This window comes from Chelonia mydas, chromosome 2, assembly GCF_015237465.2.
Source record: "Chelonia mydas isolate rCheMyd1 chromosome 2, rCheMyd1.pri.v2, whole genome shotgun sequence".
NCBI lineage: Eukaryota > Metazoa > Chordata > Testudines > Cheloniidae > Chelonia > Chelonia mydas.
Window position 1 is genome coordinate 59493628 of NC_057850.1, and position 14359 is coordinate 59507986.

The 14359-nt window shown below is 40.8% G+C and overlaps 1 protein-coding gene across 2 annotated transcripts in view; it reads left to right on the forward strand.

Moving 5' to 3' along the window:
• Positions 1–14359, forward strand: part of ARFGEF1 (ADP ribosylation factor guanine nucleotide exchange factor 1) — a 184009-nt gene that overhangs the window by 133080 nt on the left and 36570 nt on the right. For both annotated transcript variants that reach the window (XM_037892470.2, XM_043539525.1), the window contains exons 21-25: positions 2612–2770; positions 4615–4765; positions 12699–12789; positions 13995–14035; positions 14129–14298. In XM_037892470.2, coding sequence (XP_037748398.1) covers positions 2612–2770; positions 4615–4765; positions 12699–12789; positions 13995–14035; positions 14129–14298 — 612 coding nt within the window. The remainder of the gene's footprint in view (positions 1–2611; positions 2771–4614; positions 4766–12698; positions 12790–13994; positions 14036–14128; positions 14299–14359) is intronic.

The following is a 14359-nucleotide window of genomic DNA, read 5'->3' on the forward strand; positions in this document are numbered from 1 at the left end:
CTTGGCACACTGCTGACTCATATCCAGCTTCTCATCCACTGTAATCTCCAGGTCTTTTTCTGCAGAACTGCCGCTTAGCCAGTTGGTCTCCAGCCTGTAGCAGTGCATGGGATTCTTCCGTCCTCAGTGCAGGACTCTGCACTTGTCCTTCTTGAACCTCATCAGATTTCTTTTAGCCCAATCCTCCAATTTGTCTAGGTCACTCTGTACCCTATCCCTACCCTCCAGCATATCTACTTCTTCCACCATATTAGTATCATCCACGAACAATCCATTCCATCATCCAGATCATTAATGAAGATGTTGAACAAAACCGGCCCCAGGACTGACCCCTGGGGCACTCTGCTTGATACCGGCTGCCAACTAGATATTGAGCCATTGATCACTACCCATTGAGCCCCATGAGCTAGCCAGCTTTCTATCCACCTTACAGTCCATTCATCCAATCCATACTCTTTGACTTGCTGGCAAGAATACTGTAGGAGACCATATCAAAAGCTTTGCTAAAGTCAAGGTATATCATGTTCACCGCTTTCCCCATATCCACAGAGCCAGTTATCTCATCATAGAAGGCAATCAGGTTAGTCAGGCATGACTTGCCCTTGGTGAATCCATATTGACTATTCCTGATCACTTTGCTCTCCTCCAAGTGCTTCAAAATGGATTCCTTGAGGACCTGCTCCATGATTTTTCTGGACTGGGGTGCTCAAGGGCTGTGCTTAATTTGCATATTTCAGCTCACCTATCCTTTTTGGTTGATCTCATTTGTTATTTTTCTCTCCTTCTACAGTAGTGGTGGTTAGGAAGAAGATGGCGTCACTCTTTTTCTCTCCCATTCCATGAGGGAAAAGAGAACATCTGCCATGAGAAGAGTGCTTTAATTTCCTCTGTTGCTTTTCTTTTCAAGGGAGATCTGACTCTGACTGCTGAGTCTTTTTCGTTCAGCAATCCCTCTTCACCTGATGGTATCATGGGAGAGTGTTCCTCTGATTGAACTGTGCTCACTCTGCCTAAGCCCAGAGTAAAGTGGAATGCCAGTCAGTATTGAATATGGCCCATTGAATTATGTAATCCCACAGGTCTACTGGACATCTAGCTATAAAAGGGTCTGATACTGCTGCCAGTATTTTCTACATGAAATAAATTAGCAGTAAGTCCTTAGACTTCATATGCACTGGAATTTTTATAAACCTTGCAGACCACCTAGAATTTCTGTTTGCTACCAGTTGGCCATTGCTGACTTCTTATCTGAGGGTTTTCACAAATATAGAAAAGAGGTTAGATTATGCCAAACAAAATGGATGTCTATTCTGGTTGTATCTCATTTTATTCCAGCTCTTTTGCTCTTTAACTTTTATCTAAAAACCTGCCTTATAAATTCCCAAACAGCTCGTTGCATTTTGTAATTAATATCTTAGGTTCACATGATATTTGGGGTTGTAATAAGCTTCCTTTTCCAAAGAATGTAGTTTCTGGCCTTTGGCCTCTTCATGGATAAGCCATCCACACAAATCAGTTATACACATGTAGAAACCCCTTCTCTTGTACTTTGTAGCTCTACTCTGTTTGCATGGAAGGCAGGTCAGTCACTCACCTACCCAGGAAGAGTTGCTCCTACACTCAGATGTTCTAGAGCTCTGGAATTGGGTTATAACAAGTTCATTTTATAGTCGTTCTCTTTCTGAACACACAGATACATAATGTAAGTCTCTGCCTTCAATTAATAAATCTCTTAGGTCGTCTCTCTGAGGACTTCTGCTGACAGACTTTTACCAGCACATCATGGCAAGGCAGCACTTGAGCATGGGCAATAGCATCTCTCAACTGGGGAAAGGCTGCTGGGGAGTCCTATCTTTTTTCCCTTACAGCGTGTGTGTCTCTCATCTGGTGGGGTGTCTTGAATATTTGTTTACATTTTGTATTTCAAGTGAAGATAGTGTCTGGTTTCAGAATAAATTACTAAAAATCACATGCTGGAGACTGCTACATGTGACACCTTACCTTCCCAGGTTTACAGTTCTACAAGGAGAGCCTTATGCCATAGCTCATTAGAGAAAGAGAGGGATGCTTTAAGTTAATATAATGCTTTTGAAATTCAACTGTATGAAACCTACCTTATTTTCTTCAGTAACATATTGGTCCTCATTGAAAACTCCGCTGTCTTTAAGTGTCCATATTACTTAGCTAAGAGATTTTGTAGATGAGTTTAGCAGCAATCAGTATTTAATTTCATGACTGTAATGTCTCCCTACTTTTCTGTGTAGTTGCCATTGAGGTATTGCAACCAGATATTTGAGGTTGAAATCTGTCAATATAGGGTAAGCTAGGGATATGGGCCGTATAAACCAAATCATAATACTGCATAGATGGGCGGTGCATACAATTATTCAAAGAGTGGGCATGCAGAACTACATTCCTAATACATCTTTCAAATGTATTACTATATTTGGTTCATTCCGATGTGGACATAGGGTTATTATAAGAGATATGGTTTCAAAATAAAAATTAATGTCTGAATGCCTCCATAATACATAAAGGAACCAAAAGATATTTAGACATTGACAAGTTATGGAAACTAACAGAAACAACTCATTTTTGTTTTCCTGTGTAGCTTGAAAGAGATGCTTATGTCCAAGCACTAGCAAGATTTACCTTGCTTACAGTGAGTTCTGGTATAACTGAAATGAAACAGAAGAACATTGACACAATAAAAACTCTTATCACAGTGGCTCATACAGATGGAAACTATTTAGGAAATTCCTGGCATGAGGTACAAGAATAGTTCATTCTTAACTATAAAAAAGTATGTTCATGAAAATACATTGAATTGGTATACAGTATTACTACTGGGGGAATTTTGCGCCACTGCACACATGCAGAATTCGTGTCCTCCACAGATTTCTTTGCTTCCCTGCAGAAAAATAACTTTCTAATGGGGCTACAAAAGGAGCTGCAAGAGCAGCCACATGCCCCTCCCCAGCAGCAGCACACATACTTTGTTAGGTCGCCTGGAGCAGCCGGTGGAGAGGAGTGGGAGGGGCTTGGTCACACACACCCCCCATCTGCCCAACCTCTGTGCATCCAAACCCAGACCCCCCACCAAGTCTCCCTCCCCTGCACCTGAACCTCCACTGTGCCGAACCTCACCTGCTGCAACCCCCTGCACCCAGCAGCTGGTAGTCCTGCATGGAGTCGTGAGGACTGGATCAGACCCAGCCCCAGAAATCTCCCTTGGCTCCACCCCCCACCCCATCACTCCTTAGCCACAGTGGAAAGCTGCTCCATTGTCCACCCAACCCCCATGCATCTGGATGTTCTCACACCGATACACACCCCTGCTGAGCCTACCCACCCCAGCCCCAGAACCCTGGCTGAGCCATATCCGCCTGCATCCTGACCCCCCGTCCTTGCACCCAGACCACACCTCACTGAGCACACACACACACCTGAACCTCCCTCTGCTCCCAGACCACCCCCTGCACTCGGACCCCCACCATATCCGAACCCCCATCACTGGACCCAGACCACCCCCTGCTGAGCCACCCACACTGGATCCCCCCTCCCAACGAGCCCCACCCTGTATGTACAGGGACCACCCCTAGAAGCCCCCCACACCTGGAGCCCCACCCCACAAAGCCCCACTCCTTCAGCACCCGGACCCCTTGCTCAGCCCCCAACACCCAGACCCCCCGCCGAGCCCCATCCCCCAACACCCAGACCCCCTGACTGAGCCCCAACCACCTTCACTTGGACCCCCTCTGAGGAGTCCCTTTGTCCCTGCAAGCAGAACTCCCCCTCTGCCCCCCCAAGCCCCTGTGCATCCAGATTCCCCCCACCCTGGACCCACATGCACCCTGACTGCCCCACACAGAACCCTCTCACCCCACATCTGGATCCCCCACACTAAGCTCCTCTACACTTTGATCCTGCTGGGCTGACCCTGCCTTCCCACACCTGGTGTGTCAGGGCCCCAGGGTGTTTCTGGGGAAGGTCCAGCTCTTGCGCTGTGCCAGGGTTGGGTGCAGCCTCACCGCCATGTCCATGTCTCTGGGGGGAGCTGCACCGTGATCTCCCACCTCCATGCAGCCAGTGGTCTGTACTCCCCAATGTTGGAGCCTCCACATTGAATTTTATTTGTCCATAAATAAAAGAATTTTGCAGAATTTTAAAATATTGTGTGACAGAATTTTTATTTTTTTGGCGCACAATTCCCTCAGAAGTACAGTGGGTTTTGAGTATGTATGTATGTATATAGAGTGGGTGTTTATATGTAAACAGTAATTTTTGTTTGTAATTTTATTTTGTATCTGCACAGACTTGCATATTTTGGACCCAATTCTACAGCCCTTACATGAATAAAGTTGCAGGATTGGGTTCATAAAGCGAAGTGATAGTAATTGTATTTTTAAAAGATTACTGTTCATTTTTGTCATATTCTGTGTACACATATAGTCTGGGTGTGTAGTATGTATGTGTGTAAATGAGAAATTTATTTTTGAAAACACTGAGATCTGCCCATTTATAAAGAATTTTATAAAAGTGAACAGGGATAGTAAATATTTTTAAAATCCACTTCTCGCTGTTAAGTGGTTTCTGTGTTTTGTGTTAATTTAGATTCTGAAATGTATTAGTCAACTTGAGCTGGCACAATTAATAGGAACTGGAGTAAAACCACGTTACATCTCTGGAACAGTGAGGGGCAGGGAAGGTTCTTTTACTGGAACAAAGGATCAGGCACCTGATGAATTTGTGGGCCTCGGATTAGGTGAGTAATGCAAGGTAGCCTATTTCCCCTTGTTTTTTCCTATCCTCCCCCGCCCCCCAGACGTTCTAGTTAAACTTGGATTTATGCTGGAAATGGCCCACCTTGATTATCATATACATTGTAAGGAGAGTGGTCAGTTTGGATGAGCTGTTGCCAGCAGGAGAGTGAGTTTGTGTATGTGGGGGAGAGGAGGGTGAGAACCTGGATTTGTGCTGGAAATGGCCCACCTTGATTATCATGCACATTGTAGGGAGAGTGGTCACTTTGGATAAGCTATTACCAGCAGGAGAGTGAGTTTGTGTGTGTGTGTTTTGGGGGGGGGGGCGGGGGGGGGCCGGGGGGGAGGGGGGGGGGGTGAGAAAACCTGGATTTGTGCTGGAAATGGCCCACCTTGATTTTCATACGCATTGTAAGGAGAGTGGTCACTTTGGATAAGCTATTACCAGCAGGAGAGTGAGTTTGTGTGTGTGTGGTTTTTGGAGGGGGGTGGGGGGATGAGAAAACCTGGATTTGTGCTGGAAGTGGCCCAACTTGATGATCACTTTAGATAAGCTATTACCAGCAGGAGAGTGGGGTGGAAGGAGGTATTGTTTCATGGTCTCTGTGTATATAATGTCTTCTGCAGTTTCCACAGTATGCATCCGATGAAGTGAGCTGTAGCTCACGAAAGCTCATGCTCAAATAAATTGGTTAGTCTCTAAGGTGCCACAGGTACTCCTTTTCTTTTTGCGAATACAGACTAACACGGCTGTTACTCTGAAACCTAAGTATTTTAGTTATCCAGCTTCGTATGGACGTATAATATTTGAAGAAAGTTTGTTCTCAGCTTGTGGTTGCCAGTGACTTTTTTTTATTGAAGTGAGGCATAATTATAAAAAAAAAAAGTCATTTTAATACTTTATTTATTAAAAACATTTCTGCTGTTGCTAATACAAATGCAGGACTGAGATTGAGATATTTACTCCCAAATTAAATATTTTTAAGAATACTTATGATTGATTTAATGTCACTTTGTGGGGGATACAGAGTGGGAAATGGCATAAAAAGACTTGAATGCAATATCTATTAATAATATAGTAATTTCTAAGAGGAAATTGAAATGTAATTGATCACAAAAGTACTTCATACTAAAGGTATTGTGTTGCTAGATTGAGCAATATTGCTAATTCGCTGTACCAAATATATGTCCGTTTTGCCAAACTTGCATACAAATATAATCGGGGTGTAGATTTATGAATGTAGATTGTTTGGTGCCCCTTGTGGACTTTTTGTGAGAAATATGTAGGGTGGATTGGTTTAAATTACAATGATTTAAATTATTTAAATCAAGTTTTAAACTAATTTATCTTAATCTGTTACCGACTTAAGCGGTTACTTTGTTATAGGAAAGGTAAAGTTTGGAGAGCCAAGCTTCATTCCATCAGTGAGATTCTTTATTTTTATATTATGATAAAAAGTGGATGTTATATTTCTGATTAATTACAGAAACTTGTAATTCTTTAAAAGATGTGCCATTTTCAATGTTAGATAAATAAAGCCATTAAAACCAACATGTTGGAACATTTTTATATAATTGAAAATAAAACTTTCTTGAATTCACTCCCATTCCATAACAAAAAAAAAAAAGCCAAACAAATATACCAAAAAATCTAAATTAAAATTAAGATGCAGTTCAAGAAATCTGTTTGAGAGTGGGGAGTAATGCAACAGTAAATCCACGGAAACAAATGAAGTTTGTAGATGCAATTCAGGCACTCACTACAATGCCCAGTTCTCTTTCTCATGCACCCAGGCAGACCATTAAACAGAAACATTCAATTTATCTAAATCTGATTTTAATATGATGCCAGACTCCCTCTTGCTTCATGAGAACAGCTTTCCACACTGTCTGGTGAATGCTTGAGTCTTGGCTAAAGGTTTCTCTGTCTTGCAACACTTTTCCTGGAGCTGTTAGGATTCTGTTACTAGCTCCCTGGTATTGCTCCCCAGCCAGAGGTCTGAGGGCTGTCGTCCCAGTCTATTCCATAGCCCAATATCAGCCCCGACTCCTGAGCCAATCCTTTTCCCTAGCTCCCTTTGTGACCTTCCTCCATCCATTCTCCCCACACAGCTAAGGGTTTTGCTATTGTTGAGGTACACAGTATTCTAGTCCCTGTAAAAGAAAGTTTACAGCTTCACTGCCCAGGATAGTCCTCTCTTGAAGCATGCAAGTCCAAATTAATTTACCTTTGTTTTGGTTTTATTCTCTTACACTGCAGACTTGCATTTTAATTTGCTTCCCACAGTCACTCAAGGTCTCTTCTGGCATTACTGCTTTCTAGCAGTATTCTTCCTGTTAAATATGCTAGTATGTATGCCCATCTATACAGGCATAGTTGTTTTTCAAGGAAAAATACTCATGTCTAAGGCTACGAATTAATCACGGGCATTTTTAGTAAAAGTCATGGACAGGTCATCGGCAAGAAACAAAAACTCATGGCCCATGACCTGTCCATGACTTATACCATAAATCACTGATTGAATCTTAGGGGTGGGAGGGAGCCCACAGCACCGGGGGATGACCTCCATCAGGCTCCTCCATCAGCCTCCCCAGTGGAGTAAGTGAAAAAAGATTTAGGTTTAGGAAAAGAAGTTTAAAAGTAAACAGAAACTGAAAAACTCTGGTTTCAGAGTAGCAGCCGTGTTAGTCTGTATTCGCAAAAAGAAAAGGAGTACTAGTGGCACCTTAGAGACTAACCAATTTATTTGAGCATAAGCTTTCGTGAGCTACAGCTCACTTCATCGGATGCATTCAGTGGAAAATACAGTGAGGAGATTTATATACACACAGAACATGAAAAAATGGGTGTTATCATACACACTGTAAGGAGAGTGATCACTTAAGATGAGCTATTACAAATACTCACCAGCAACCACATTCCACACAACAGAACCACTAACCCAGGAACCTACACTTGCAACAAAGCCCGTTGCCCACTGTGTCCATATATCTATTCAGGGGACACCATCATAGGGCCTAATCACATCAGCCACACTATCAGAGGCTCATTTACCTGCACATCTACCAATGTGATATATGCCATCATGTGCCAGCAATGCCCCTCTGTCATGTACATTGGTCAAACTGGACAGTCTCTACGTAAAAGAATAAATGGACACAAATCAGATGTCAAGAATTATAACATTTGTAAACCAGTCGGAGGACACTTCAATCTCTCTGGTCACTCGATTTCAGACCTAAAGGTCGCAATATTAGAACAAAAAGACTTCAAAAACAGACTCCAACGAGAGACTGCTGAATTGGAATTAATTTGCAAACTGATACAATTAACTTAGGCTTGAATAGAGACTGGGAGTGGATGTGTCATTACACAAAGTAAAACTATTTCCCCATGTTTATTCCCCCTCTTTCCCCCCGCCCCCCCGCGCCTTGGATGTTCCTGTTAACTGCTGGAAATGGCCCACCTTGATTATCACTACAAAAGATTTTCTCCCCCCCGCTCTCCTGCTGGTAATAGCTCATCTTAAGTGATCACTCTCCTTACGGTGTGTATGATAACACCCATTTTTTCATGTTCTGTGTGTATATAAATCTCCTCACTGTATTTTCCACTGAATGCATCCAATGAAGTGAGCTGTAGCTCACGAAAGCTTATGCTCAAATAAATTGGTTAGTCTCTAAGGTGCCACTAGTACTCCTTTTCTTTTTGAAAATACTCTGCCATATCCTTGGAGAAAAGTTGGGAGTTCTGAGTCTTCTTAATCCCATGCAGGAGAACTCAGAAATAAGATACTGTAGAGACTCTCTCAATCTTCCTTATCTGTGGATGAGTGCAGAATGAATTCCCAAGTTGGAGTAATGTGTTTCTCCTCTAAGAAAAGTTTCTCCCTTCTAGGTGAGAACTGTGATAACCCACCAAAAAGTCTAAAATTAAAAATTGCACCACGGTATTTTTGTATGGACATGTGTGGGTTTTTTAATTAATAAATCCTAGAAGTTTAACAGTTCAGTTTCTCCCCTCCTCCACCCTCCCAACACCTCCTTTATGAAAGGAGAACATTCCCAAGGCAGGTGGTTCTGAAAAGAATCAACTAGAAGAATTTTTCTGTAGGCTGACCTCTTCCCTCCAGCCCAACACATTTTGAGCTGAACCTCGTTCTTGCAAATACCAGAGACAAACACCATGGGCAAATATCCCTTTTGTTCTTGTGACACAATCTCTGCATCTTGCTGTGCAAACAGAGAGGCAGTTAAGCGTTCCTGCCCTATCCATTAGTGTCCTGATTTGTAATGCTTATTTTGGGGTAACAGTAGGCAAAACCTTTTCTCTCTCTTTTTTTTCCCCTGTCCTCTGGGGAGCAGGGGTGGCAAATTTCTGGTGCTTTGTTTGGCAAATGGGACCATCCACTGAGCTTTCTCTTCATGTTCTTCTTCTCCCATCATGGCAGTCCAGGTCAAATGGAGTAAACAGATTACCTCCTGGGTTTTCTGTCTGTGAAAAGGCCTCCTGGGTAAGGAGAGTTCTTCTTTGACTGAATTTTCATTCTGCATGGACCTGTTCAGCCTCTTGAGTTCTGGAACAGCCCAGGCTCTTCCTGATCATTTCCTTACTATGAAGAATATACAGTAGAGCCATAATCACTTTTTCTTCTGAGGGGCAGGTTTTCAGTGTCCCAGTTCTGCAGGGATACAGACAGGTTCATTATAGGCCATAGTTTTTTCCACAGAAGATCAATTCAAAAGCTACAATTTTATATTAGATTTAAAGGGCCAACTTTTCATTAATCCTTTTCTTACTACAACTCCAAAGATCATGGTCTCTTGTATTGGGATCACACTCTGATCATAGTGGCACATGCAGTGATTCCATATGCAGACATGGAGAATTGTGTTTCCACAATCTGTACTATCATCTCTCCATTAGTGGAATCAAAGGGCAAAGGTTACATATGATAGGGACTCCTCATCTGCATCCGACCAGGCAGTAAAGTGATCAATACAGGCATTATATTTGGGTCACTTAATGTGTTGCATGGATTTGAAGAGGAACATCCATCTGCCAGAACAAAGTGCTACCAGATTAGCCCAGGTAAATTTCCAAGAAAGCCTCCCTTAAATCCATGTCCAGATTATGTCAGACAGTGCAACAGTAACATACTGTACATTAATAAACAGGAACGGGAAGTTTGTCCCTTCACAGGGAGGCAGTGCATATCCTTCACCTGGGTCAAACATCCTCTGTCCTTTTAATTTGTATTCACAAAGACATATACAATCGGAAGGTGACTGGCTCAGCAGGTAAGCAATAAATTAAGTGAAGTGGTAGTGCAAACAAAGTTCTATTATGGAAAATGGGCACATTGAGACTCCCAGAAGGTAAGCTCTTTCCAAGTTGAACTGCAAAGATGAGACTGTACTTCTGTTGTAAAAGAGACCTTATAACTTTTGGAATTGATGCTGTGCCTCATTCATGGAACTACATTCCATACTCTTTTCCGCCACCAATTTATGCCACAAGTTCCATATTAAAAAGGAGAAATCCAGCAACAAAGTGTCAGAGGAAGCCAGGGTTCTGTGACCTGACAGAGATGTCCCTGCTACCTCATCCAGAGTTTCTTAACAGGCTGTATCTCCTCACTGAGAGACTTCTATAACACCCAAATCCAAGCTAATCAAACCTGACAGCCTGCATGTTGAAACGGAAAGTTCTGACCAAATCAAGTTCTCAGAGTGACTGAAACACTTGCAACATCCAGAGAACCGACTACCCTGAAAGGTTACTCTGTAATTTGGAGAAAATACTTCAGTTGGTCTAGGGACATAGCCACTGACCTGATTCAAAGATTTTTAGAATTCCAGTCCTATAGTTCTTTTGTATCTCCAAGTATATGCTCTTTAGAGATTCACATCCTTAACACAGAAGGTTCCAAATTTATTATAAAGATTTTTCCCTGGTATTCCTCCCCGACATTTTAAGACTCCTGGAGGCAGCAAAACAAGTCAAGCCACCATCCAAAGCTTTCTCCACCATAGAACGTAAACTTGTTTCTTTTAAAGCCTTCTCTACTCCCTTTTGAATCACTGAGTTGGTTAGTCCCCATTGTCACTTTAATTAAGCTTTTCATCCAAAATTATTAGAAGCCAAAACTTCTAAATTCTCCATCTCTAACTGGATAAAATAATGCAATGTAGAAGCTTGTGTACTTGCTGTCAAGCCATTGTTGAAAAGCATACTATATGTACAACTAGAGCCTCAGCTGAAGGAATTTTGTGAAGCATTCACCTGGTCTTGAATATCCACCTTGTCACAATTACTATAATCTTGGATTTCCATGCCACTGCGGACACATCCTTTCAGAGAAAAATAAACCTTAAAGAAATTAAGTGGTCTCAGAATAAACTCTGTTTTTTTCCAAAGTGAAACTTGCAATCCTTATTTTCCATATTATTTTCTCATGACTTTTGTTTTTCCCCATCACTTCTTCTATTTATTGTTTTACTCCTTCCTCTGACAGACTGAGGGAGACAGTTTTGGAAAGAATAGAAAATATTACCTGATCATTTTCTTTCTTTCATTATGGTATCTCTTAATCTGGACCTACATCCATTTCACTAATATAAATAAATCACTTAGTTTCTGCAAGCTAGTGAGGCTGATGTACGTATTTTTTAAAAAAATAGAAAATTAACAATTAATATTCACATAAGAATTTGCTACAGCTTCTTGTTCAATTTTGGAAGAGTGAGGAGCCAAATGGGTAAGAATTAAGCTATAGTGGTTGAATTGCCTCTACTTTCTTGGCATAGAGGGGAAGCTCCCCAGTGACAAATTTTTGGGAGACTTAAGAAAAAAACATACCTGGTAAACTTTCTGTTTGCTAAATTCTAAAACTGGGAAAAATTTGGCTTTCATTGAATACTCTACTGTGGGTACTGGTGCACGTCAGTCTCTCCTGTTCTCCATGTGTGGCCCATAATAGTTTAGTCTGCTGTAGGCTGTAATATTTTGTCTAATTTTAGTTGTTGGGTTTAGTGTGTGGGGTGCTGGGTGGTCTGTGATATACAGGAGGTCAGACTATATGATCTGGTGATCCCTTCTGTCCTTGGAACTCTGACTCTACTCTGCTCCCTTTTCTAATAGAGTATTTTAGAACAATTCAACACACTCTGTGTGTTTCAGTGCCTAAGAGTAGTGTCCTTAATAAGACTCCATGGCAGTATTAATTCAATGTTTCTAGTTTTTATTGATTTTGAACAGGATTTTCAGAAACTTCGCTAAATGTGGATTTAGGAACCTTAATTTAGGGGCTGATTTTTTAAAAAATCTTGGCCACGGTTTCTAGTTCTAAAAATAAGCATTTTCATTTATTTGTAGTTATTTTTCTGTGTATTTTATATGGTAGATATGGTGTACTTGTTAGGGACATTTGCCTTCAGGGATTAGTTTTTCATCATCATAGTTTTTCATCATTCATACACATGGAGTAGCCCTTCACCAATCCTGATAGCTCTGTTCACTTGCTCCTGCTAGAATATGCAAATTCTCTCTCCAGGCACCAGATGCTATTACTAATTATCCAGTTTCAGCACCAAAACTTCCAGAGAATACTTCCAAAGATGCAAAAACCAGAAAGGTAACTTTAAAATCCCAACGGACTCTTCATGTGTTTTGCATCTTTGGAAGTATTTTCTGGGAGTTTTGGTTCCAACAGAAGTGGAATCTGGAGAGAGAATTTTCTTGAAGCAAGTTTGGGGGAGCAACCCAGCAAAGGACTACTCAATGAGATGACCAGTTTAACAGGTGAGGAAAAAATTGGTGTACTTGCGTTCATCGTAAATACAAATATATTCAGTTCTTTTGATACTGACATAAATACTTTCCTCTCTGTCCTCCTCTCACCTCCCTCTTCTTATTTTAATTTTTCCTCACAGTTGGAGGAAATGTGGACTGGAAGCAGATAGCAAGTATTCAGGAATCCATTGGAGAAACTAGTTCCCAAAGTGTTGTTGTTGCTGTAGACAGGTACAGTATTTAACTCCCTTCCAGTTGGATACTTCATGAACTTTTCACAGTATGTGAATACAGTAAATTCAATTAGTGATAGAAAAAATAAGTAGGTTATTTGGTTTCCCAGTCATTACAAAAATGCTGTATCTGCATCACCATATTTCAGTGTCACAAGGTGCTGGTTTGTGTGTTATTGCACAGCAGGAGTTGCTCATCATAGCAGAAGGTAGAAGGAAGGTAGGGAAAAGAGAAGCAGAAACAGTTTACAAATATTTAGTAATAACTAAATTATTAGGAGAAAAACTGAGGGTTGTAAAAGAAGCTGCTGTTGCTGTACAAAGCGTGATCCATCTTGATTCTCTACATAAATTTAAGAATAAATGCTTCAGTTAAAATGTATAGATTTTTGTCTCATTTATGGAGAGAGAGAACTACTGACACTAAATACTTTTGCTTCTCTACCCAGTTACTGCATCCTTCCATTTCCCCCTGACTAGTACTCATCTATAAGAATGCTGTCTTTGATATTTACTAGCGTTCTAGTTTTTCCCTAAATGTAAAGTAGAAGTGATCATGCGTTATGGATATTATAGGAGTATTCTGGTATTTATTTTCAAAACTGGATCAGACAGCAATGTTTCATAAATCTTACTGTTTTATATGGAGAAGTCTGAGGCCCCCAGTGTCTAAATGGTTGTCAAAATTGATAGCTGTATTTCAGAGTCGTATTCCTTTGAAGGAATGCAAGAGTCACTAGGGTTTAGGCATAATACACAAGACTGATGTCAGTTGTGGGTATTTGCTCTGACCAGATACTTTGGTCAACATTATATCTTACGGTGTCATTTGTAAATGTTGAATATTGACCCAAATCTTTCTGGCATAATGAAAAGTACTTTCTGATTTATATATTTAAAATGCTATTTTTCTTGGTATACTTTACCTTCTCATGAAGCTCTCTGAGGGACAGCAGTTCTAAAATCTTACTAAGTGTAGTAAATCATGTAGTAAATCATGATTCACTTTTTGGTAGTGTTCCAGATTTTGAGAATTTACCTGTCAAGTCTTAAATGCTGTATTTAAGGCAGTTAGATTTTGTCATGGCCAGAAATCTGCTTTGGACAATAACACAGTAGCAAAGTAGTTGTGGTATAAATTATTTTTTGTAAAAGAAGCCACTTTTTAAAAAAAAAAAGTCTCATAAATTGTGAATTTTTCAGAATATTTACAGGATCTACAAGGCTGGATGGAAATGCTATTGGTAAGTTTTATCACTTTTTTATCTTAATCTACAAAGTAGCTTTCTGATAAAGCTTGGAAATTATACTAAATGAATTCTGTGATTGTTTAACAGTGGATTTTGTCCGTTGGCTTTGTGCCGTATCTATGGATGAACTGCTGTCTGCTACCCATCCTCGAATGTTTAGTCTGCAGAAGATAGTAGAGATTTCTTACTACAACATGGGTCGGATAAGACTACAGTGGTCTAGAATCTGGGAAGTTATTGGAGATCATTTTAATAAGGTATGTTTGCTAATCATTACACCGTTTGAATTGCTCCCACAATCAGAAAATGATGATTCCT